This window comes from Podarcis gaigeae (genome assembly GCF_964106915.1).
Source record: "Podarcis gaigeae genome assembly, chromosome: 4".
In the NCBI taxonomy this organism is placed as follows: Eukaryota; Metazoa; Chordata; class Lepidosauria; order Squamata; family Lacertidae; genus Podarcis; species Podarcis gaigeae.
In genome coordinates this window covers 46,652,530-46,678,812 of record NC_139677.1, presented here as the reverse complement: position 1 = coordinate 46,678,812, position 26,283 = coordinate 46,652,530, and the positions used below count along the sequence as shown (strand labels likewise).

At 40.2% G+C, this 26,283-nt stretch overlaps 1 protein-coding gene and 1 long non-coding RNA gene across 14 annotated transcripts in view; one reads left to right on the top strand and one right to left on the bottom strand.

The window, feature by feature from the left end:
- GK (glycerol kinase) overlaps window positions 1–26,020 on the bottom strand; it is a 40,656-nt gene extending 14,636 nt beyond the window's left edge. For 4 of the 13 annotated variants that reach the window (XM_083734423.1, XM_083734416.1, XM_083734422.1 and 1 more), the window contains exons 1-15: window positions 24,603–26,020; window positions 19,255–19,328; window positions 18,000–18,106; window positions 17,293–17,370; window positions 15,985–16,064; window positions 13,676–13,813; window positions 12,469–12,578; window positions 11,088–11,154; window positions 6,677–6,712; window positions 4,815–4,882; window positions 3,662–3,704; window positions 3,224–3,304; window positions 2,268–2,346; window positions 1,449–1,545; window positions 1,102–1,186 (exon numbers count right to left, since the gene is read on the bottom strand). In XM_083734423.1, the coding sequence (XP_083590549.1) occupies window positions 1,102–1,186; window positions 1,449–1,545; window positions 2,268–2,346; window positions 3,224–3,304; window positions 3,662–3,704; window positions 4,815–4,882; window positions 6,677–6,712; window positions 11,088–11,154; window positions 12,469–12,578; window positions 13,676–13,813; window positions 15,985–16,064; window positions 17,293–17,370; window positions 18,000–18,106; window positions 19,255–19,328; window positions 24,603–24,659 (1,200 nt within the window). In that variant the 5' untranslated portion in view covers window positions 24,660–26,020. Of the gene's footprint in view, window positions 1–1,101; window positions 1,187–1,448; window positions 1,546–2,267; window positions 2,347–3,223; window positions 3,305–3,661; window positions 3,705–4,814; window positions 4,883–6,676; window positions 6,713–8,911; window positions 8,930–11,087; window positions 11,155–12,468; window positions 12,579–13,675; window positions 13,814–15,984; window positions 16,065–17,292; window positions 17,371–17,999; window positions 18,107–19,254; window positions 19,329–24,602 lie in introns of all 13 variants that reach the window. The other 9 variants (XM_083734417.1, XM_083734418.1, XM_083734414.1 and 6 more) reach the window with 5 other exon arrangements.
- Window positions 6,720–11,073, top strand: LOC310842544. Its single transcript, XR_014563187.1, has 3 exons — window positions 6,720–8,915; window positions 9,629–9,711; window positions 9,818–11,073. It is a non-coding gene; the product is annotated as an uncharacterized lncRNA (long non-coding RNA).
- Window positions 26,021–26,283: the final 263 nt, after the last annotated feature.

Genomic DNA, 26,283 nt, shown 5'->3' with positions numbered 1-26,283 from the left:
AGTGGGACACTTATCATTATGAAGGTGCTAGTATAACAGCAGGAATCTGACTGAAGTTCCTTTTAAATTTAAGAAGCACACACAAGGATGCCTTATTTCAGGCATGGCCAAACTCAGCCCTCCAGAAGTTTTGTGACTACAATTCCTATCATCCCTGACCTCTGGTCCTGTTAGCTAGGGATGATGGGAGTTGTAGCCCAAAACATCTGGAGGGCCAAGTTTGGCCATGCCTGCCTTATTTGAACATAGCTGTTTAAAGAAATAAAAGTTACAAGGCCAAACTAGGCATTCTAATTTATTTTGTAGAAACACCATGCCCTGAGGCATATGCTGAAATAAATCAAATCTTTAAGAAATTGCAGGGGGCGGGGATTGAAAGTGGAAAAAACTTGACAATTTCATCTGCATTTTGAGCATAAATCCCAGAAGATTAAATGTCCTACAACTCAAAGGCAGTCAGGTGTGGTGGCCCATGGAAATATATTCTGAAGTCAGAGACACCCGTGTGTGTGTGTGTGTGTGTGTGTGTGTGTGTGTGTGTAGTATTAGGGAAGAGAAAGATGTTCCACATGCTTTTAAAGTTAAAAAACAAAGCCCTTAAATTCATGCTCCAGCCTGTGACATTAATTCTTCTTAAGGTACACAAATTAGTCTCATGATACTAGCAGCTCCTGCTTAAGACATTATGCTGCCTGAGGCAGAACAGCAAATACTATGCTCTGCCCACAGCCAAGGTGAATAGTGTCCAAGGTTAGCCAAATTATTTTGGTACTCGAGGCAGACAATTCCATAACTGCCTCTCCCTGGAATTAAAAACACAGCAATAAATTAATAATTAAACTTCTAATGCTCTTTCATGGCACCCAAAATTAATTGCCTCACACTTTGCCTATTGAAAGAACCAGACCTGGTTACTAACATTAGTCTTTAAACCATACGGAACAACTTGAGACCTTTGGTTCTGCCAACCCTCCCCACAAACTTTTGAGGTTATACAATTTAAATCATCTGAATCATACAAAATAAAACTCATTATTATTTTTTAAAAAAGAAGTTTGTCACTGGCATCAAAGCAGCATTAATGGCACCCTTCATCCATACCTCTCGTGTTTGGAAGCAGACAGCCTCTAGTGCAGCAAAGGCAATGTGGTTTTTATTTGTAAACTGAGTAAGGCCACAGATAATTCTGTAGAAGGAAAAAGGAAAGCAAAATCTACCATCAAGACTAAAGAAACCTTCTTTTAAAGACTCACGTGGCTGCCACAGCACCCCCTATAACGCACGGTGGCTGCTGTGGCACATTGCCCTCTCAGCTGGCAAGAAGTGTATATTGGCAAGATGCACAACATCCCACTGTGTATCTGGCCTAATTACTTAAGAATGGATAACATTAAATATTGGCAGTTCCTGAAATTCTTGAAGATAAACAATAAGTCTGATATACCTACCCTCTTGCACTGGGTTCCCAGTATGGTGCATATAATCCTGAGAATGCTGGAACAAAGTAGCAGCCATACGAAGTGCCCACTTCAGCAGCAAGTTTCTCTAAAACCAATGCCAAAATTGAGTTTATCTTCACGCAGCAGGAGCAAATAACATTTATTGCTATTTATTACACTTGTCAGTTGCTTATTACTCAAATGTTACAATTAAAGGTCAGATGGCCTAGAAATGTTTTTTTTTAAATGAAATAAAAAATAAATTCCAAATTTATGAAATGTCGTCACCCAGATTACTCCAGTAAATAAATATTGGACAAAATAGGAGTCCCACTTCTAATTATTTACAATTGTGTATCAAAGAAGAATACCATTCCTGGGCATCTAGCAGCATGCCAAAAAGTGAAACTCTTGTCTTAAATAAAAGAGAAGTCTTGCACAGCAATCCTATATATGTCTACTCAGAGGCAAGTCCCACTGAGTTCAATGGGACATATGCCCAGGATAACAGCCTTAGTGAAAACTCTTGCTATTTATTTTCTTAAAAAAATCTGCTCCGACTAGCGGTATCCAAGTAAGATATTGTAACGTAGTGATTTCTATTTCCAAAAGCAATAAAAGGATGCAAGACTAGAAATCTACATGTATCCATTTAAACTCATACATCTCTTCCCAACATTTGGTTTTATAAATGTCACAGAATATTACCAGTTTTCTAATACCAAATGCATGCCACAGTTTGTGTCCTTAAAACTGACATATTCTAGGCAAGGGGACGATCAAGCAACTCTTCACCAAAATGAGCTACTCCAAGTTATTGATACTCACCAACTTCACTTGAAGACTTTGCAATGCCGAGGTTGTCTCTCAGCCAACGTACAACGGCACCAGCTATGGCAACAGAGCCCTACATGAAAAGGGCAAGTTAATGTGTTTTGTTATTTCACTCTCACTCTTAGAGCAAATCATGAAAGGCAACACACAAAACCATGGCAGGCCTTTTTCACAGTTTTGGAATTCTTAAAGGTGCTGGGCTCATAATTAAAGGAGTCCCAGACTTAAAAGAAGATGCTGAGGATGTAGTCCCAGAAACATACATCATTAGGGCATGCAGGCGACAAGAGTAGTCACAGATCTGCTTCACAGCCTGTAATTATTTAGTATCACCTCACCTTTAGTCCAAAACTTTTCAGTGCAGTAAATTCACACCATCAGCTGCCAGTCATCAAGCACAAAGCAACTCAGTTTAAATCAAGTAACAGATATGCATGTATGAACCAGCCTCTACCAAGTCAACTTTTTGTGGAGTCACAGAACATTGCCCTTTGAGATCAGAGACCCCCCCTACCCCTATGAGTAACTATATAACCTTTAGAAGACATCTCAAGGCAGCCCCATATAGGGAAGCTTTTTAATGTTTTATTATATCTTTATATAATATTTATTCATTTAATAATATAATATTATGGAATAATATAATATTAATATAATAATAATATATAATATAATAAAGATATTTATTATATATTTATAAGACACCTAGAGTAGCTGGTACAACCCAGTCAGATGGGCAGTGTACTACTACTACTAATAATAATATTGCCAAAAACTAAACTAAACAAACAAAAAACACCTAACTTGCATCAATTACTCAAGCACTTTGTAGTGGGTTTGCAGTCATCGATAGTATATATACACCATAGTACACCTCTTGGTATTACAAACCTAAGAAACAACTTGGCACCTTCAGAAGCCCATAGTATATGAAAAATAATTATACTTACTTCTAATGCATAATACACAGGTTTGTCTCTGCCCATTTTGTACGCCACTGTAGTCAGAAGGCCATGTTCAGAAATTGCAGGCTGGAAACAAAAATAAAAAATATGTAATTACTTGATCTAGAAAATATTAATTATTTCTATCATGTTAGTTTACCCTTTGCTGTTCTCTTGAACACTGCCCAACTGCCCATACCATTATAGCACAAGACATTTCTTCTTTGGGACCTTCATGTTAAACAAGGTATGCTTGTGAATATTTTAAGCTCAAGTGAGAATGTAAATTATACAGAACATAAGCACAGGGAAAAAAACACCTTTATTTTATTTGTAGGCCACAACAAAAAAAATTTTTAAGGGAGTTTTACACAACAAGAGCTATTTCTTTGGGGAAAGTAGCAATTTGCCGGGGTTTCAAGTTGTTTAATTCCCAGCACTAACCTTTTGACCTGTATTGCAGAGTAAGAAGCAGCCTGTTCCATACCTGAAGTGCAGACACCAAAAGTTATTATTTGCTACAAAATGAAGCATAAGAAATCAGACATATGCCATGCCATAAAATGACTAGGAATATCAAAACAGTAGTAACGTAACTGGAATGTTGGTATAATAGTACAACTCCTCTGCATAGAAATGGCTATAATCGGGTAACTAGTTTAGCAAAGACTGGCTGAATTGTGGCAAACCAGCTGACACTGGATTGGGGAAGCAATGGAGTCTTCCTTCTATCTCCACTTCCAGCCACCACCACTGCCCTTACTTCATTCAGGATTGGTGTATATATGTACCTATGTATATATGTCAAATTGGGAGGCCAAGCTTTCCTAATTCACACTGGAACATACTCCATAATCCTCTGTATGGAGCATTATGGGGCAAGCTTTAGTCTGCATATTTAGTTTGCTGTGTGTGCTAGCCAGGGAGAAATGTGGCCAGCCTGTTGGGTAGACTGTCACATGTGTACTTCCAATTTTAAAGTCCATTCAAAAAGCTACAGGAAATAAGGTTGGGGTTTGGGGATGGGTGGGGATATGGAGTGCTTTTCCAACCAAGGCACTGCAGAACTTCCTATTCCTGACTACGTTTAGCCCAGGACACTTATTTTATTAGAAACCCAGTTCTTCATCTGCTGGACCTGGCATGATCTGAAGTACAACTGACAGAAATAGACTGAAGGGGAAGGAGAATAGGTCATGTACTCTTACACAAGTGTGCAAGGTATTTCAAATGCATTTTAAATTATGTAGCAAGTTAATAAAAAAAACCATCAATCTGATTAATTATTATCAAGATTTGGAAACATGTAGCCCTCCAGATGTGGTTAGACTATAACTCCCATCAATCCTGACCCTTGTCTGTGGGCTGATAGCAGCTGGGGTCCAACATTTGGAAAGCCACAATGAAGGAGTTCTTGCAAGAGGTGAGATTCAAAGTAGGATCTTCCTGACTCACAGTTTCATCACATACCCATTGTGTTACACTGGCTATTCCACAGTGTGCATTCTTAAAAACGGCTGATCCTCTAACACTGCCCCCCTTTGTGTCAGCTCTATGGGTGCAATGATGTAGGTGTCAGTTCTCAGGTTAAACTTACGTATTTTTTGCTTGACCGTCGTTGAAGCACATTTGTCCCACTAAAGCAGCAGACTGATCACCTAAGCACTGGAAGTACATATAATTCATTAACTTCAGTCAAAGTATACCTGTATATTTAATTTTTAAAGTACGGTAGATCTATTTTGTTTACAATTTGGCTCAGCTAAAGTCCGGTTGTCTTGCTAATACTTTTTACAGAAAGAAACACACCAATGGCACTACAGATTGGAGAACTTTTATACTGTAAAGCACCTTATAATCCTTGGATGACGAGTCGTATATAAATTTAATATATAAATAAATGACAAACTTTTGTTCTGGATAGTTGAATATTTTTTTCCTGAAGGTTATCTTACCACAGGACCTCCTTCATTTTCAAATGAGCATGCTCAAAGCTCACATAACCAGTTTCAATAAACCTTTGGGGAAACTAGCTTTCTCTCAACTGGGGGAAAAAAATATTTGCCTCTTGCAGATCCAGAATGGTGGATAATCCTAGTTTTTCTGCACATCTAGAATAGTTTGGAAGCACCGATACAAATAAATACAAGCAAACAAAAATGCAGAGGAGGAAATGGACAGAATGCCCATTTCCAAAAGAATGAAATCAGATGTTTGCCTTTAAAATTCTGTTTACATCAAGGCCACAATGCTACACACGCTTACCTGGGAGCAAGTCCTATCAAACTCAGTGTGGCTTACTTCTAAGTTAACATGTATAGGAGTGTGCTGTAAATGCTGCTTTCAACAACAACCTAGTTTAAAAATGAAACTTGAATGTTATTATAAAACATTCTGCACTTATTTTTTAACTATACCCATCACTATAAAAATCCTGCCTCTCTCCTAAAAGGAAAAAAAGACTTGAAGACAAGCATTTGATACAATACATTTATTGTGTAAATAATAAATATTTATGATCCTCAAAGAAAACTTTGTTTTCATGGAAAAATACTGTTTTGCCAAGTAATCACTATCCTTACTTGTGGAAAATTCTGGGCAATTAGCCTTTTACATAAAAGCTAAAAGCTACAATTCCCTTCTGTGATTTTGTCAGATGCCTTTTGAATTAGTAGAGGGCCAAGCAAATCCATTTATTTCACAATTGCACCCCTTGTGTCTTAGCAGACATAACTCTGTAGTGCAAGAAATACGGGAACTTTATGACCAGACCTCTGTGCTCTTGTTTTTGCTTGTTTTAACTGTTGTTGCAACCAATTAAAATTTGTTGCTCTGGAAACTTGTGAATTATAGTATAGGAAACTTAAATCAGTCTTTTTTCTTGGTAATTTGGGCAATCTACACCAGGCAGCATAGCTCCTATGCAGATACGTTTCAGGCAGGATGGCAGGCAAGTACTTGCTCCCTTTCCTTCCTTCTTTCCTTCCTTCCTTCCTTCCTTCATCACAGAGGCTGGAGAGAGGTGAAAGGTTCAGTTTCTACATTGTATTCTGCTAACCTTTGTGTCCCATGATATTGGAACACCATTTAAAACCCCTAAAATGAAAGTTATTGGCACTTAGGTCTGGCTGGAAGCATCTATTTAATTCCACAGTAACTGGTTGTAGTTACACCATCTGCTCCAGGCTTGAGGCTGGGCACATTAAATGCTAGTTACTGCATAATCCTACATGAGTCTACTGAGAAACAAGTCCCACTGAGCTCAATAGGCTCCAAGGTAAGTGTATATAGGATCGCAGCTTAAACTTATTTTTACTAGCATATACAACTGATACTTTAGACATGTAGTTTCTACTGACTGCGCCCCCTTCATTTTTAAAAAGTATAACAAGGTCTATCAAATATTCCACTGTATTCAGAAATTGTACCAATAAATTACAACATGGTTAGGGAACTCACCCCAGAAATTGGTACACCAGTCAAAGCTCCAGAACTCTATAGCAAAACAAATACATTTTTAAACGGTTATTCAACATCACTATTATCATCTAGTAGGTTTTCCATTATTTAAAGAACAACCGAAGCAAAGTACAGCTAGAAAACATCAAAGCCGTAGTCAAGCAAGTCTATCAATGGTGTTAAAAACAGATCCTGAAGTATACTGAATACTGTTGAGCTGTATGCATATATTCTCACACACAGTCTTTCAAAAGTAAAATTAATCACCTACAGGCCATGAAAAACAGAAAGGCCACATAACATCTCTGTCAATTAATGGAGGGGGGACGGAATAGAAAAAGAAAATCTTTTGCCGTTTAATCTGTCCAGCAGAGTCCCTCTTGTACTAGAGCACCACAGAAACCCGCCTTTATTATATAGCTGGAATAATAATTTACTACTCAGTTATATATAATTTCCCACACAAGGCAAAGGGACAATTTTAATTTGTATTCAGTTTCTTCAAACTCCATAGCTTCTGAGAGGGGGAAAAAAACAGGTACCAAAGATAAAGGTTATGGAGAGTCTTTAAAAGCTACAGATCCTGAATATTATAAGAATTACAACATATTTTTCTTCCATAACAGAAACAGAAATAAGTATAACAGGGTACAAGTTAGCAATGGATCCACTGGGTATATGCAAACAGTACAATATGTCCAGATGACGGAAAACTACAATTAATGGCAGAATAGTGGATTTTAGTTACAAATGAAATATCAGACCATCTATATGTATATTTAGATTAAAAAACCACAAACATTCTAACATTGTTCATTATATGATTGAACTTTGGCTGAAACCAGGATGCGATAACTGGTTTTTAGCAGGAATTGCATTATATGACAGCCACAGCACGACTTTACTTCTATATGCCCATTGGTATCACTGTGAAATAGGCCACATGCAGAGCGAGCACATCTAAACTGGAAATGACTTGGGGAGAGGGGGAGAGAAGAAATAATCTAAGGGGCAGATAGTCCACAATCATAGTGTTACCATTAGGCACACTGAGGTGAGTACCTCAGATCTAGAGGTGGCAAATCCCACTTTAGTGCCTGCCTACTACTTACTCCACCCACTGCCGCCACTGCCAAAGAAGTGAGGAGAAGCGGTGGCGACGGTTCGGGTGAGCTCTCGCTACTGCCTCTCCTCACTTCTCTGGCGATGGGGGTGGGGTGGGAGGCACCTACGGTGGCACTGGGGCCTGCCACCAGAGAAGTGAGGAGAGGCAGCTCCTCTTTTCTCCTCAGGTGGCAAAATGGGATGGGCCGCCCCGAAACAGTGTACAATAACAACCAATTTATCAGGACTGCAAGGTACATGGGAGGCCTGTTCTTCATTCCCACATCCTTGCCCAGCCCTCCATTTTCTGCTCAGTCAAGGAATGCAAGTGTGGCAGTCTCTTTTCCACACCTAATGTTTGCTCTACCATTTATACACATATTAAAGCACAGCACAGAGTACGACTTGATTTTTGATAACACGTGGGGCTACAATAAGATGGTAAACAACATGCTTCAAAATGGGAGGTCAGTGCTTAACATACAGGTGTGACTGTGGCAGAGTATTAGCGGAAGAACACACAGGAGATCTCATTTTGTAAGATACCATCGAACAGTTTGTGATGTTTTCTTGAAAAGGAAAGAAGAAATACATGTTTGTGTGCTTGCAAACAGCCAGGCATGCCAACACCTAGTACCCACCAAGCCACCCACATCAAAACCAGCTTTTTTTTTTTGCAGGGTGCATTGTGTGTGTGTGTGTGTGTGTGTGTGTGTGTACGTACACTGAGCAGTAGCACTTCAGTGAAGCCATGCAGAGAGTACAGTCAGTGCATTTCCATTTGGGGATACCTTATTAAATAGCATTTTGAAGGTGAGATGAGATATATGCCATAAACTAGTATTCCTCCTCTTCAGTGTTTTTGCCCTCAATTCATACAATCTTTCACAAGGAAAGTTGGGAGTGAGAAATAGTAGTTTCCCATTTTAACTTTTTTTAAGCAGGTGGGGAGTGTAAACACCTCAACAGAACCACTAATAAAAGCTTCAGATTCAGTCGGTCTGATTTGAGGATGCCACCTGACACAATCCCTTTCAAAAAGCTACAGGATTCCCCCTAAAGAAATGCACTGCATCTAAGCAGAATGGATGGAGATGTGAGTAGGGGACATCCTAACAAAATCCTACTCACCAAGGTAAGGGAGATTTTCTATAGTCAGCGAGAAAAGTAGTGGGAAGGGAGGAGGGGAAGAGAGACAAACAAGTTCACAGTTTCAAAGCTTGGTAGTCTAGTAGTCAATTCTCCTCCTATAAATTGCTGTTTGGGGTAAAATGAGTATCAGACCTATACACTTTGAAGCAGACATTCAAAAGTTTTAGAACTCAAAGTAATGGACGTCACTCTTCTATTCTCAAATGACTCAAAGTATATAGCCCTAGTTACTTACTTAACAGTAATATCAGAGGCCAAACCTTTCAAAATTTGAGATCCTGTATTGTTTATAGTTGACAAGTAAGTGAAGGGAACAGGCAGCTTTTACTGTTCTTGTGATAAGCTGTACTGGCAACCATTTCTTCTCTTCTTCAATTATTAAAAAGGTACAAGACTCATAATATTGAAAGTTTAACCACCCTAATTTGGGTTAAAGTATTTTTGTACAGAAACACTTTCAGTTCAGTTGTAGTCTATTTGCCAAGCACTTTGTTTTTAAAAGTCTGCAACCTTCCCCTAAACATCCCACAATGAAATACAGGAATTCACAATGGCTTCTGTTGTATTCAAGACACTAACGTTATAGCTCTATTTTTTTTTTTATTATTGTAAACAATCCAAATGCTTTAAATTAATTTTAAAAGGCCACTACCGATACCAGTACTCTATTCACCAATAACACTCTTTCTCATACAGAGCAGAGAGGCTATTACTTGAGGGAAATGAAAGTACAAATTGTTTCATTTTAAGCAACAGATCAGCTGTATCAAGTAATTTTTGTGAGTATTTCTATTGCTTTCACAAACACTTTCCATTTAAAGGTAGTTCAGAAACTGTAGTCTAAAGCAAATGGCTTTTTTTCCTTTCTTTTTTTTTTAGCTGCAGAGGTCACAAAAGGAGATTTGGGCCACACTATTGAAAGCTGGAATACTTTTCTTGTGAAGAGCATTCATAAACTAATTTAAATTGGATAATTGCATATTATCATATAGTATTCGCTGATAAGATTTTATCTAATCTGGGAACGAGGGTCAAAGTTTCTTCTAGATAGTGACTCAATTGAGCTGCAGTACTTGTTTAAAAAGAGGGCTCCTGCCAAACTGTTCTACAAGCCAAGTCTGGGAATAGAGAATATTGTGTCTTGTCATTTTATACCCATTTTAACAATCACTTCTTTAATAAAGTTTAGACCATTTCCAGTTCATAATTGTACAGAACTTTAAAACCAACATTACGGTAGCTGATCTTCAGATGGAAAACATATCCAGAGTGTTTTATAGTGGACCAGACATGCTGAATCACTACTGAGCTATTTCCCACTGCCCAGACATGCATGGTGCTTCAGCCCCCATCAGTCTCCACCCCAAACTCTGCAAGGCCCAACATCAGCATACATAGCAGGAGTTCAGCCTGTGCACTGATTGCCAGTGGCTTCCTAGGGTGAGAAGGGGTGTGTCTTTGCAGGGAAAGGGTTCAAGACTCTTCCAATGCTCACAATGAGTCACTAACTAGGAACATAGTAAAGATATTTCAGACAGCAGCTTTCTACACTAACATTTAAGTTTGTAGAATATCAACTCCTTCGGTGCAACTGTAACATTAGAGAAGTTGACCTTAGATCCTAGTGGAAGTGTCTATAATAGCCTTCTACAACCTGCTGTCCTTCAGCTGTTTTAAATGTACACTCAGCCCTCAGAAACCTGACACACACCTCGTTTATAGCCGCCCACGTGCACAAATTCTGCAGGACTCTGCCCCAACTTACAGCCCAGCCCTAACCATGTCTTCTCAGAAGTAAGTCCTACTGAATTTAACGTAGGTTAGGATTGCAGCCTTAGTTAAGGAAGAGCACCGATACATATTTCTATGCCAGTTCAAAAATTCCATATGTAGTTTTCCGTAAAAAACAATAATTTCATAAGATATAAAATATTGGGAGATATAAACAAAATTGTACAGTAACATATCTTCTAAATGTAACTTTTCTCAAGAAGTATAGTTAACAGTCCAATTTAAAATCTATTCCTTCTCCTATTTTACAAAAATAACTTTTTCACAGAACTGAGTTATCCAGCTTATTCGATCAAGATTAAGCAGGCACAATTCACGCATATGTTGTTAACTAAAAGAATTTAAGGGAAAGTTGTATATATACCATCAATCCATAGATCTCTGAGGAACTCCGCACTTTGGGAAGTATTTCCATAGGAATTCCAAAAAATCTGGGGAGGAAACCCAACATTTTCCAAAAGTTAATACAAAATTATTTATGGTTGTTAATTAAAAAGTTGAACTGGGGGTGGATGGAGAATATATGGGGCCCATAATGTTTGCCTCAAAACAAGAAATGTCCACTTAAATGCTTCTTCTGATTGGTTAAAACTGGAATCTGGTTTACCACTGTTCCCAAAATAAACCTTTGTGTGGCCAACGGAGGTCCCACTAGAGTTTCTCCTTAGCTAATAAAGTTATCATATGTTTAAAAATTGTTGCAAAGGTTTGCAAGCCCTCATGATGTGTAGATGTAAATATTTCATGCATAACTCTCTTTTTTTACTTATTCTGGAGCTTGATTTGACCTGAGCTTATGTGTGCAAATGATCGGCTTCCCCATCGCTACAGGTGCCTCAAGAAGAGTTTACAAGCAGCCAGCAGTGACAATCTTATGTATCCTACTAATAAACGACAATACTACTTTCTCTTCTCAAAGGTTAAAACAGAATTATTTGCTAGCTGTGATGTAGAAAATGCCACCAAATATTTCACAATTAAATCCAAGTGTTCTCTCAGTTATGGAATGAACTGCTCCCATCAGGTTATCACAGAAAATCCATGAATGCATGTTTGGTTGTACCTAACCAATTGAAATTCCACTCTCTCAAATTAAATTTGATTAAAGTGTGTTAAACACAGTGAGAAATGAATTTTTAAAAGTGAGTTTTGTATAATTTGAGGAAGAAGTGAACATCAATTTTACTCAGTGGAGAGGAACCTGTGGCCCTGAAAATGTTGTTGGACTCCAACTTCCACCAGCCCCAACCAGTATGGTCAATGGCCAGGGATGATGGTAGATGTAATCCAATAACATTTTGAGGCCTACCAGTTTAGAGTCTAATGGTTAATTCAGACGAGATTTCATGCCCAATATTTTACAGCTATAGAATGATTTCTGCACAGAATTGTGATGCATCTTGTGACCACCCACCATTTGACAAGCTGGATTTGAACCTTTACCATACGCAATAATGGCTGCAAAATCTATTGTGTACTAATCTTTCAAACACATACAGCTGCACGTGGATCCCTATTACAAAGTCGGAATCAGATAAACTCATTGCTATTAAGCAACAACTTGTTCTTTAGTTTCAGAACACAGACCATTTAGAAATTTTTCACATTTGACCCTGGAAAAACAACTATTAGGACCAAGTGCCACTCAGCTAAACCTGCTTAGAAACCTGTACATCAGTATGGCTTTTTGAAGATGGTCAAAGCAAATCTAGGCACTGAAGAAGATGGACAGACAAGGTACTTACTTGCAGAGTTCAGTATCCCATTCTAACGAATGAATGTTGAACAGCATTGTTCTACTGGCATTGGTTACATCAGTGCAATGAACACCTCCATTTTTTCCACCTGTCAAACTCTTAAATTAAAAAAAAAGCAAAGACAGATCAGTAAAACTGCTTCCATAGAAATGGAAGTTGGAAATCTGGTAGATCACTGTTCACTATTACTATATTTAAAGAACTTGGTCAAGGATCCCCAATCTTTTCCTGCTCACAGGGCATTTTCAGAAATATAAGAAACAGTTATAATCACTATAGAACAAAAACTGGTGATGCTTACCCTCCCCCCCCAAAACCTCATTAAACTAAAATAAAATAGGGAGTGGCAGGTAGTACTGGTGGGCACCAAGGCTGTTTCTGAAGATGTCATGATCGTTTGAGGACCCCAGTATTTGGCTTTAATAGGAACAGTTATCTTAATGAATACTCCTGTTTCTAGGACATGTACTGGAATTTTACTCTTATGCAAGATCTTAGAGGTTTATGCACATGTTCACTATCCATGTGTTCAATGAATGCATGAGAGAGAAGCAGGATCACACCCACTGTCCATTCCTCATTCCCTGGCATGGCTACAAATTCAGCATTAATGTGAAAGAGTATGATTCATATGATCAAGAAGCCTAATTGACCAAAGTTCCCTTTTAAGCGCAGGAGCCTAAATACTTTAGTATCCTTTCATCCTTATGTCAGACATGCATCTGCTAGGTGTGTGTGGCTAGGCATGCACAATCCCACAATGCACAATGTGCATTGTATTCACATGCACAATGTATTCACTGAATGCATGGAGGGGTAGCAGCCATGATCCCTTGGATTATTCGTGTCTGACACACACTATTTATATTTATTTTTATTCAATTTATATACCGCCCTTCACCAAAAGATCTCAGGGCAGTTCACAAAATAAAACATTAGCGCCATGATACTTCATGAGACAAGCGAGGGGAAGGTGAGTACTTAAAACCTGTTGACCATAACTGATGTATGCCCATTTTATTCAAGTGTATTACATTCTGCTGCAAATAATGTTGGAGGCAGAATATATAGGCACATGTATGATTCTGATGAGGTGGCAGTGAAAACTGATTTCCTGTTTAGAAAACGTTCAATGTAAAATTGAGAAAGTGTAAAGCAAAAGAAGTTGATTGCTATATAGCCTATTGAGACATACCCATATTAGCCATGTGTCAATGGTACCAAACAGAGCTCGCCTCTCCTGAACTGCTTGCCTGACCTCCTTCACATTGTCCAAAAGCCAGCAAAGTTTCACAGCACTGAAATACGTGCTAAGTGGGAGGCCTGTCTTATTCTGCAAAAATGAAAGATTTTCAGAACATAAAGGAGAAACACCAGCAGTAAAAATGACAAAAGGTTCATCTGCAGCAGAAGCACAATAAAAGGGTCATTAGCATCAGTCACTCTCTAGTATTGTAAACCCTACGTGTACCAAAATCCAACATGATCAAAGATCAAAAGAACAGGTAGTTTGAAGACTTGCCACGTAGCAAAACAGACAGAAACATATTCTAAAGGTCATGTTTTATACAGGTTATCTGTCTGTGTTTGGAAAGCAAATAATGATGGAGGCAATCAGAAAGAAAGAACTCCTGCATTATACAGTGGAAGCTTTCAAAGCAAATAGGTTAAGAGGCTGTTTTACTCATGTTCCTAAATAATTTTATTCTGGCAATCTCTAGGAAATATGCTAACACTGAGGGGCAATTTCTGTGCAGCATGGAATAGATGAATTGACAGTGAAGTCGTTAAATAACCTCTTGCATCATAATCTATTTCTATGAAAATTTAGGTACTGTAGTTTCAAATTCTTAGTAAATAAGTCAAAACAAAAAAAATTCCTTCCAGTATCACCTTAAAGACCAACTAAGTTAGTTCTTGGTATGAGCTTTCATGTGCATGCACACTTCTTCAGATACACTGGATGGACTTCCATTTCATGCGGCTCAATGTGGTGCCTTCCATAGTTCCAGTTACAGATAGGTAGCCGTGTTGGTCTGCCATAGTCAAAACAAAAAAATTCCTTCCAGTAGCACCTTAAAGACCAACTTCTTCAGTGTATCTGAAGAAGTGTGCATGCACACGAAAGCTCATACCAAGAACTAACTTAGTTGGTCTTTAAGGTGCTACTGGAAGGAATTTTTTTTGTTTTGACTATGGCAGACCAACACGGCTACCTATCTGTAATTAGTAAATAAGGAATGCTTGCTACCCTACTTGTTCCCACCTTCACACATAGGAGGAATAATTTAACGCCTTGCAAGTGATAACACATATACTTCCTTCAACTTTTAAAAAAATGCTTTCTGCTCTCCTTTCTTAGTATTCTCAAGGAAAATTATTCTTACTCTTATTTACTGTATTACATTTGTATACTGCCCTTCATCTGTAGATCTCAGGGCAGTTCACAACATAAAAAACAAGACACTCCCCCCCGCCCCAGCACCATGTGCAAGCCAATAAACCTGCCTTGCACAAACACATTTAAAAGAGTATAGGATGTTAATCAGTCAAATGCCTGGTTGAAGAGGAGTGTTTTCATCTGGCAACTAAGGGTGTGTAATGAAGGTGTCAGCCGAACCTCCTTGGGAAGAGCATTCCACAAACAGGGAGCCACTGCAGAAAAGGCCCATTCTTGTGTTACCACCTTCTGGACCCATCCAGGAGGCATATGAAGAAGGGCCTCAGATGATGATCGCAGGATTGGAGTAGGTTCATATGGAGAGAGACAGTCCTTGACGTATTGTGGTCCTGAGTTGTTTAAGGCTTTGTAGGTCAAAACCAGCAATTTGAATGGGGCCCAGAAACTAATTGGCAGCCAGTACAGTTAGGCCAGGATTGGTGTAATATGCTCAAACCATCTTGGCCAGGTGAGCAACCCTGCTGCTGAATTCTGCACCTGCTGAAGTTTCTGAACCATCTTCAGAGCCAGATACAGTGGTGCCTCGCAAGACGAAATTAATCCGTTCCATGATTCTCTTCGTCTAGCGGTTTTTTCGTTTTGCGAAGCAAGCCCATTGACAGCTTAGCGGATTAGCGCTATTAGCGGTCTAGCGGCTTTTAGCAATCAGCTGAGAAGCGGCTTATCAGCGGAACAGCTGATAAGCGGCTTAGCGCTTAGGGAAAGGGCAGAAAAAAGTGAGAAAAAAATGTGGGAACTCGCAAGATTTTTTCGTCTTGCGAAGCAACCCCATAGAGAAATTCGTTTAGCGAAGCCCCTCCAAAAACGGAAAACCCTTTCGTCTAGCGGGTTTTTCGTCTTGCGAGGCGTTCGTCTTGCGGGGCACCACTGTAACACACTGCAGTAATCTAACCAAGAGGTTACCAGAGCATTGACAACAGTAGTTAGGTTATTCCTGTGCTACAATAACCTAAACTGTATTCACTACAAAGCAAGTACAATGTGTTAAAATCTCACATCAACACCTCACTTCCCTATATTGTTAAAAAAACAAGAGATCTTACCTTAAAAAAGGATTTATTGTGCCCTGGAATTTTTTTAAGCAGCCGCTCAACGGTAGACTGGGTTCTTAGGTCAAGCCACACTATAACACAAAGAGAAACATAAGTGATTGATTAGGGTTATGCTCCTGAAAATTTCAGTAATTCAGGCTTCCACCACAGAGAAGTTATTCTCCAAATAACTTCTACACACCGAGCAGAGCTTGTGTGTTCTGGCATTTCTCCCATGGAAGCAGAAATATGTTTTTAAAATTTTTTTGGGGGGTTGCTTCATTATGGACTGTGTTATCCTCTCCCTTTCATCAAGTAGTGTGGATGAGTAAGTACTGCTACATAAACAGAGTTTTGACCCCCTTGTCATAGCTTTTAAGGTTTTTAAAAATCTGCCTTTCATGAAAGGATTCATGAAAGTGCAATTATAATATAATTAGAATTAACCCAGGCTTGCAAATACGTGAGCAAAAGTCCTCACATATTAAGTGTTCAATGTTCTGGCACACACAGACCACTTGAACAATAAATAATAAAAGTATCCCTTCCTGGGGATAATTCTTGCTTGTTGCAGGCAACACGGTACTGTGAAGTGACTATTAACAAGCTGGAATCATCTTAAATCGAATAAGATATTTAAAATGTGTTTCCCTCTTATTATAGAGCTAATACAACTAAAAGCATGTGATATGCACCACAGTGATACAACATTCTACAAGAACCAAATACAGTTTAACAGGCTATTTGTTAGAAATATTTAGATCAATCAGATGAATGAATAACAGTTAACAAAAGGCTAATGCCATTCAGACTCCCTGGAAAAGACCCTGATGTTGGGAAAGATGGAGGGCACAAGGAGAAAGGGACGACAGAGGACAAGATGGCTGGATAGTGTTCTCGAAGCTACCAGCATGAGTTTGACCAAACTGTGGGAGGCAGTGGAAGACAGGGTTATGAGATGAAAAAGACATAGGGTTGTGTTCAGTGCTGCTGTTCTGCTGGAACAACAGACTTCCAGTTGCACAACAGAACCTCCAACCTCTCCCCTGAAGCCCCAATGTGGACTCTAAAAACCTGCTACAAAGGATTGGGGAACCCTCTGGAGCAAATTTTACGGGTGTACAGAGAGAGAAGAGGAAGGGGGAAGTCCTGTTGTGCAAGTAGATTACTGCTTGCGCCGTGTTGGATACAACTCACTCATAGGCTTGGATTCCAAGATAAATTAGCTTCAGGAAGTTCACTATACTCCATTATAAATAAATAAAATGATTAGCACATAGTCAAGTGGAAAACTACATCCCTATTAAAAAAAATACTTACCTAGAGCATTATAGAGAGGCTCTCCAGTTCGTTTGTCCCAAACCACAGTTGTCTCTCTCTGATTGCAGACCCCAACAGCTTAAAAACAGAACGTAATTTTAACATTTGATGGATTTGACATGGCATACTTCATACTTTAGAAATATTTCAATACTTTCCATAATTTCTATTGTATAAATGCTTTCCCTGTTAATTCCACCCCCCTTAATACAATTTACTCACATAATAAAGATACTGTTAGGATCCAGAGAAACCTATGTATTCACAAAGTGTTCCTGTTCACACATTTGGCAGAGGGGCAAGAGAATTTACCAGAACTTGCTTTCAGAAGCAGCCCTTTGCACCAAATAAAATGCTACACTGGGCAATCCCTTCATCTGGGGTGGGGGAGAAATAAAGAAGGCAGGCTGCTTTTTGGAAGGGATGGCTGAAATCCCTATGCAAGAGACCACACACTTCCCTTGGGTTTCCAGAACAGCATTGCACAAACTGCAACCTATTTATTGCCTCATTTCCAGCTTATCCTATCTTATGAAAGGAAACTCTGACAAAATAACAACACACCAATAAACTACACTCCAGAAACATCTTGCATTGGCTTTAATAGTTTAACATATCAGTTTTATTCTTAAATAAAAGTTCAGACATGTGCCCTTTCTGACCACTGCTTCAAAAAATGATTATTTTTATGAAAATGTGGGTGATACCTTTTATACTGGCAATGTCCACATTCAGTTGTTTCAGTTTCTCACATGTTTTTTCAACACATTCATAGACAGATTGTAGTATTTCCTTTGGATCTTGTTCTACCCACCTTGAACAGATAAGAGAAGCATAGAGAAAACCAAGGTTAGTATCAGAAATCTGTATTTTGCATCTGGCATTATGTACACAAATATCATGGAATCTCATCTGTTTCCACCAACACAGGGTTTTCCAAACGAGTCTCCAGCTGTTGTTGGATTACAACTCCCATCATCTCTAACCAGCAGGACCTGTGGTCAGAGATGGTGGGAACTGTAGTCCAAAAACAGCTGGAGACCCAAGTTTGGGAAACTCTTCTACCAATGCATTAGAAATGAATGACAATTTACTAACATCATTTCCAATTAGTATCAAGCAGTTTGTCACGAAGCAGAATCTAGTGGATTTTTAACATTACTGTAATTCCTCTTACCATAAAATTGTTAAGAAGCAGAAAAGAAGAGAGAGCTGAAGAGCCCTTTCGTCAAAGGCAAACGAGATTGGCTGCTACTTTTCCAACTTAAAAAAAATGTTGTGCAAGGCTAACAAACACCCAGTGCCACTTCTGTTCACCTGATCTCTGGTTGGTTATGGTGCTACTACTTACTGGGAGGTGTTGGGAGGGGGGAGTGAGATAGTAGAGCGGTTGGTGTGGTACAAATGCACCAGCGCCACCTACCCCATCCTCTTCTGCAGCAGCACAACCTCAGCCCAACACCCACTACTTGTTTTTATTGATTAAAAGCAAATACAGTAACAAAGACAAACAGAAAAGTATATTACATTATTGCAATTCCAAACATTGCCTCATATGCCTACAAACCATTTCACTGGCTTAAGTAGGAACATGTAGGCTTGGATCCATAGACTTGTGAATGAAACACCACCCAAGAATCAGGTCTTTCCCATCTCCTACTCCTCACTGCAGCCCCCTGTGGTCTCCAGCGTACTTCTGAAAGGCATGGAGTGGATGGCTGCAGTCACAGAGAACAATGGGCATAAATTCACAGGGGCAAAGCAAAGTGAAGAGTGGAAGTGACTTTCTGCTCATGTAGAGTTTAAAGTTTAACAATATCACACTATGGCTGCAGTCTTAACCCTAATTACCTGGGAGAAAGCTTTACTGAATTCAATAGCACTTACTTCCAAGTAGATATGGTTAGGATTGCAGCCTGAATGACAAGCGGTCAAGTATGCAAAGAAAAAAAAATACTCTACCCTTCTTTGGGGAATTTCTGTTGGATTTCTACTTGGTGGTAACTCAACAGCTCAGCTGTTTTTGCATTAAAGACCTGTAATGCATAAAAGAACACCAAACCAGTTTGTAAAAACATAATTACAGAGGGAGAGGCAGACAAAGAAGCTTGGCACCCGCCTCTCGAACAGTTACTTGGAAACATGTTTCAGGGATGACAGTAGCATTCAGAAGTTAACTCCCTTAACAATGAGTATATTATACATAACAGAAAATTGTCAAAGAGCAAAATGATGCAAGAAATACTTGCTTAACTCTAGAAGAGGCCACTAAACCACATGTTACAGGAACCTGAAGGGTTTTTTTATATATATATTTTTAAAAAAGCTAAGTTGGAAGCAGAGACTTCTGGACCATGAGTTATATTATGGCTTTTGCAACCATATGGCTCAATTTTGCAATGATAGGAAAGGTTAATCATCCATGGAGACAAAGGGAGCAGTAGTTTCTGGAGCCTCCCTTTGAAAGGATTACTGACAAAAAGATAGGTAGATTAAGGAAACCGCCCTAAAAGTCTGAGTCATCATTAAAAAGCAGGGTGAAGAGTCAAATTGCTTTTTTTAAAAAACCCGCTAAGGTACATATACAGGCAAATAATCTAATTATCTATTTACTATAGTGGTGCTGAACTTTATCACAATATAATAATCTCCATTTGTTCTAAGATTTTAGAGATCAGTCCAAATAATTTCTATATTTATACTGTTAAGTGACATTGAAGATAAAAATGTTGAAATCAACGGTTAGACATAATTTATTATTTCCCAAAGTACATATTTATTCATCTAAATAAACTACTAACCTATATAAATCACAAACTCACTCAAGTGTCCAAATAATTATGCTTTCTATGCAGTTTCTAACATGTTATGAAAATCCAAAAGACATCAAATCACTTCAAAACATCAAGAAGGTTGCATGTTCATGCCAATTCTGAAATTATGTTCCTTATCTTCTGCTTTTACGTAAGAAGAGGAGGAGTTTGGATTTGATATCCCGCTTTATCACTACCCGAAGGAGTCTCAAAGCGGCTAACATTCTCCTTTCCCTTCCTCCCCCACAACAAATACTTTATGAGGTGAGTGGGGCTGAGAGACTTCAGAGAAGTGTGACTAGCCCAAGGTCACCCAGCAGCTGCATGTGAAGGAGCGGAGACGCGAACCCGGTTCACCAGATTACGAATCTACCGTCTAACATCTGTGATGTTAATTTTATCCTGAAAAAAGCCTCTCTTTGAGATCTCTGCCTCCAACAGCAACTTTTGCTGAATTGTTAACTGAAACCCAGTTTACTGTAGCCCTAACCATTCAGGCTAACCTTACTTGCTTTACAGTATGAGGGCAAAAGTGCTTAATCCTTTTCAACTCACTCCAGATATCACCCCAGATAGCTGAGTAAAGAAGTTGATTAAGAGTAACATCAATCACAATAAAAATCCAAATCTGACAGAGGTATCTAGGACATACACATACATCTGTGAGCGCATACATCTCTTTGATTTCTAACTACAGGTATAAGAATTTTTTTCAATACAAATTAAATGGTAATCATAATTTGATTACAAATAATAAGAGAAAGGCGATGACAGCTATATAAAAATCACTGGCCATTACAGTAAGAGTAGAGGTACAGTAGAAATGTAATGCTGTCACTTAAAATGTTTGTCTAGACAAACATGTTGAAATCTTTCTTGTCTCAGAAACTACTGAGTAATTTCAAGTGAAAATTACACTGTGTTTCCCCCACATATTTACAAGCAGTATGACAAAATTTAAATGCTGATGAAAACAGTACAGCATGGAATATTGTTTGCCAATACTTCTAATGCTCTCTGTGATAAACATACAGTGGTACCTCTTGTTACGAACTTAATTCATTCCAGAGGTCCGTTCTTAACCTGAAACCGTTCTTAACCTGAGGTACCACTTTAGCTAATGGGGCCTCCCGCTGCTGCTGCCGCCGCCGCATGATTTCTGTTCTCATCCTGGGGCAAAGTTCTTATCCCGAGGTACTATTTTCGGGTTAGCGGAGTCTGTAACCCAAAGTGTTTGTAACCCGAAGTACCACTGTACTCCTGCAGCTACTTAAAATCCTCCAAACTTTATTGAGGAGGGTGAGACACCTAAAGGAAAAAGGGCACAATTGGAAACATTTGCAGCTAGAAACTATGCTTAATTCATCTGATCAAAACCAGTCCTTCTTTCATAAATGAAATTGGTAAACCGTTGCTGGTATGGTTGTTTCATATCAAATCAGGACACTATGGCTTGTGAAACACATATAGCTTCTGAATAGTTTAATAAGAATGGTGCTAGAAGTGGATCATTTAAAGCAGGCCATTATCTTTAGTGAACTCTGAATCACTGCAGGGCTAGGGCACCTAGGGCTGCAATTCTATACACCAGTGGTTTTCAACCAGTGTGCTATGGCACTCTGGTGTGCCTTGAATGATGGTCAGGGGTGCCGCAGACAACACTGTCACTCTTCCTTCCCTCCCTCCTCTGATGCCCTCCAAAGCCTTGCACCTGCCTTCCAAAGCCTTGCACAACTGCTTATTGCAGCAACCCTGGCTATAATCTCTGCAGGTGAATGCTGCCTCTGTGAGGCACCTCTCTTTTGGGGGGCAGCTCAGAGACCAGAGATGGTAGCAGCTGCTGACTGGAGGACTCCTAAGGAGAGGGGAGAGGAGACGAGGCCTCCACAAGGGAGGGTGAAAAAGGGGTGACATAACTGGGCTCCTGAACCCCACAGGGGTACCACAGAAAGAATGTTGTTGGTTAAGGCAGCCGTGGACTCAAAAAGGTTGAAAACTTCTGCTATACAGCAATGGTGGCTAATCTATAGTCCTCTATGTGTTGCTGGATTCCAGCCCCAACCATCCATGGCCATTGGCTGGACCAAGAACATCTGAAGAGTCACAGGTTAGCCACCTTTTCTACTCAGTGGACTGACCTCAATAATGCTTCCTTCTGAAATACAGAGAATAGCACAGGACGGCCTCAGGCAGCTCCTGCTATCAAAAGACTAAAGGAGTTCTTCTTGAAATTCAACTCCTGTTGGCCCATTAAAAGAAACATCCTGTACTTTTGTGTCATCTAGCAAATAGTCTCAAAGAAGTCGGGATGTATGGAGTATTTGTGTATGAACTATTTGTAAAAGATTTTCTGTTTCATTTAAATATTCTCTACCAAATCTTTTATTCTAAATTTTGATTTGCTTTTCAGTTAATGTAACTATGTAGTTCAAAGGTGAGGATCAACAGAGGCAAGTTTAGGAATGCTTCTAAGAGGGAGATGCTTCCAAAGTACTCAAACAGTTGTTAATCATTGCCTTGGGGTTTGCTGAACTTACTTTACTCTCATTCTAGACTATTAACTCTTTCATGTAAGAGAAGCGTGTGCTGCACCTGTTACTGTACCAAGACCATTACTTCTTTTTCAGGAAGATGTTTTATAACAATATACACACAGGAGTTGTATACATAAAAAACATAAAGATTCAATTCCAATATAAAACCAATGGATGAAGTTTAAAAACATATTTTTCTATACTTTATTTTGTTCAGAAGGATAGATAGATTAAGCCATGCTCCTTCTGGGGTAGTTTGTCTACCTTCCATCCCCATCCTGCACTCAGCTCTCACCTGTAGCTGCTAGAAACTGTCAGCATGTGACAGCAGTCACACCCTGGGCATGACTTCGACTTGCCAGCTAAACCAGGTGAAGGTAGGCAATGGGTCTCAAACCATTGGTGAGTTAGGGACTTTTCCTGCATGCAAATATAGACTTTGACAGATTGAGCAGACAAGACCAATAGTGGGTCTAATGGCCAAGAAGGCGACAAACATTCAGCTGCCTATCTCTTTCTGAGCCCAATTTAAACTACTGATTTTGGCCTTAAAACCCAAAATGGGTTGGGACTAGGTTATCTGGAGGACCACCTGCAGCTGTATGAGCTTGCTCAAGCTTTAAGATCAGCTTCTAAGAGCTGTCAGCTTGTGTACCAAGCACTTTTCTTTCCGCACTTGTGGAAATAACTATGGCCCTATCATTGTTTATTTTCAATAGAATTCTTCAAGTCATTTAATTTCAGTCTGTGTTCTATTAATAGCTGTGTTCTGATGAAGTATCACTGCTCACTGTAAATGGGGTATAATATGGATTTTAATTTGATGGTGCTGATTTTGTCTATCATGTTCTCTAGTTTTCTATACACTGCCTTAGAAGGGCACTAAATCCTGAAAGGCAGGTTGTAAATTTATTAATAAACAAACAAAGCATAAAACAGGTATCAAACCCATGGCTGGCTTGATGTTTCAGGACAAGCACATACTTGGTATAATCCCGATATGATATTGCAGGGTTGCATTTACCCCTCAGAATACAGCATATGCTTTCATAGTGTCTATGGAAACACATTCATGGAATTTTATATGCAATTCATAGAAATTTGCAGGTTCAGTGGTGTCTCAGAATGGGCTCTTAAAATGTGCTGTATATGTACCAAATCTGGCAGCCTGTTACTCTGATACAGGCAAGCAAAATGATGTTCAAAAGAACATAAAACAATGACAAATGCATTCTTGTACTTCATGCCAAACTGTAAGCAGAATGCATGAAAATCCTACCAAAGCAATTTAAAACTCTGGTGCAGAATTAGTACTGTACTTTTTTTTTGGTACATCTATGCACTGCAATTGTTTTAATGGTATGATACACATTCCCCTTATCTATGATGTGACTCCACTTCAGCAATAAACTCTTGACTTCAACTATGCCTGAAATCTATTTTAACCTTGTTTGTTTTCATAATATTTGTTAAAACAGATTCCTGGACTTTAGCCAGATCCTCTATGAATGTTTGCCCAGTTTAAAAAACAAAGAAAGAAAAGAAAAAAGTTGTAAAAGTTGGGTGAAGAGAATGCTTAAAGAACAAGAGAGGAAATTCAGACCAAGATTATTATTATTATTATTATTACTACTACTAAAAACAATGATTTAACCCTTAAATCTGGTGAAAACCTTATTATACAAAATTGCCTGAACTATACAAGTACAGTCTGCATGAAAAACACAAACAAGATTTTACCTTATATATAAAACAATATTTAGAATTGCTTGTGTTTCCAAATTCAGAGGGACATTCCCAAGTTTGCATAGCACTACAGTTGCAAAACTGGATTAAGCAGGAAACACACTGTGCATGAGTGAAGTATAAGATGACAGTTCTTGCCTGCCAGTCATTTTTTATTTCACTGTCCTCAGCTCTGAGGTTCACGGTAGGGTACCATAGTTCTGACAAATGCAACTACCTGTAGTGCATATTGATCTCTGGATGAAGCAGTGGCACCTGTTTTCCGAGGCTTCATTCACACTGGAATTGCCCAGAATCCAAGCTAAACTTTTTAGTACTGTACAACACTAATAATGCAAGAAACGGGAATAACAATGTTAGAAGTTGTTACCAGATTCTACTCATCTTTTTTCTTCCCTATATAAACTTTTCCATCCACCAACCTATGCGTTTACACACTACAGGTGATCTAGCGTAGACAGCAAATGGATGATGCACTGTGGCTTGTAGGATCAGAAACGCCAGCAGCGTAAAAGAAAACTCTCACGCCTGCTTCCATCCATCACACCCTAGATCAGAGGACTGAGTGGAAACTCCCTGTCTCTCATAGTGCCCAGCATGTCAAGGAAAAAGGCAGAACAGTTAAGGGGATAAAGTGAGAAAAGGGCTCTATGTCACACTGCTCTCTATTCCAGGAGAAGCCAATATCCCCTTCTCCACTTACCCCTGGGCACACACACAAACAAAAACCAAAGCCAACATCAACAGCCCTATATGTAAATACAGAGAGGTAGAAGAGGCATTGATCATTTGCTCTTAGATGTGTTTCATTAGTAACAAAATAATGGGTTTGTTTGCTTTTTAAGCCCTGGGGCTCGTACCGGTCTCGAAACGCAACCCTCTGACCCTGTAGCTTCCCCAGTGTGGGGGGCATCCTCTTTTAAGACGCTTTTAGCTGGCCAATGGCATTTCCCCGTATTCTCCCTCCGCGAGCCTGGGCAAGGGGAGACCTCGCTTGGCACCTGCCCAGCCCCTCTCAGCAGCCTCCGTCCTCCACGCTCCCACCAAGGGCAACCACGCTGCCGCCTCCTCCTCCTCCTCCTGTCACTCCATCATCCCCCTCCGTCCCCGGAGGCGGCCGCTCGCCGGCTTGCGCTTACCAGGAAGCGCGTGGAGCTGGTCCCTTGATCGATGGCCCCAACCAGCGGGCCCATCGCCCCACCCCGGGCCTCTGCCATGGGCAGGCTCCGTCCGCGCGCGCGACCCCGGCCCGTCTCCTAGGCGACCCTGTCACCCGCCACGGCGAGGGCGGGCGGGAGCGAGAGTGACAGAAGACTGACACTCCCGAGCCGGCGCCCTCCGCTCTTGAGAGCGGCGCGTGGCTTCCCGGATCAGAGGCTGGAGGCGGGGAAGGGGGCGCTGGCCCGACGCGCTGCCGCTCAGCCGCCAATCAGCGAGCCGGGAGGAGGAGGAGGGCAGGGCGGGCTTATTTCCCCCCCTCCCCACAGGAAGCGGCTCAATGCATCGGGAGTGGGGGCCGCTGAGCTAGCCGGTCACGTGCACCGGGCCTCTGACGTGAACTGGAGGCTCTTCGGCCTTGGGCTGCACTGGCTCGCTGCCTGCTGCTTGCTGTTGCGGCCGCCGCCGCTCCCTCCCCGGGCAGAGGCGGCGGTGGATTGTGACGGCGTCGGTGGTTCAAGAGCCTCTTGCCTTGCGCAAGCGCTTAGAACGCCGTGAACTGCCTGCTTCCGGCGCTCTCCTCCCCGCTTGTCGCCTGCCTCTGAAGTGCCAGGTGGCTGACGGAACCGGAGTCCCATCCGGGAAAGAGGAATCCCCCCCCCCCCCAGTCACCTGCGCGCAAGGTTTCCTCAGAAGTGCGCTAAGTCAGTGCGCACCTGCACAATCTCTCGCAGGAACAG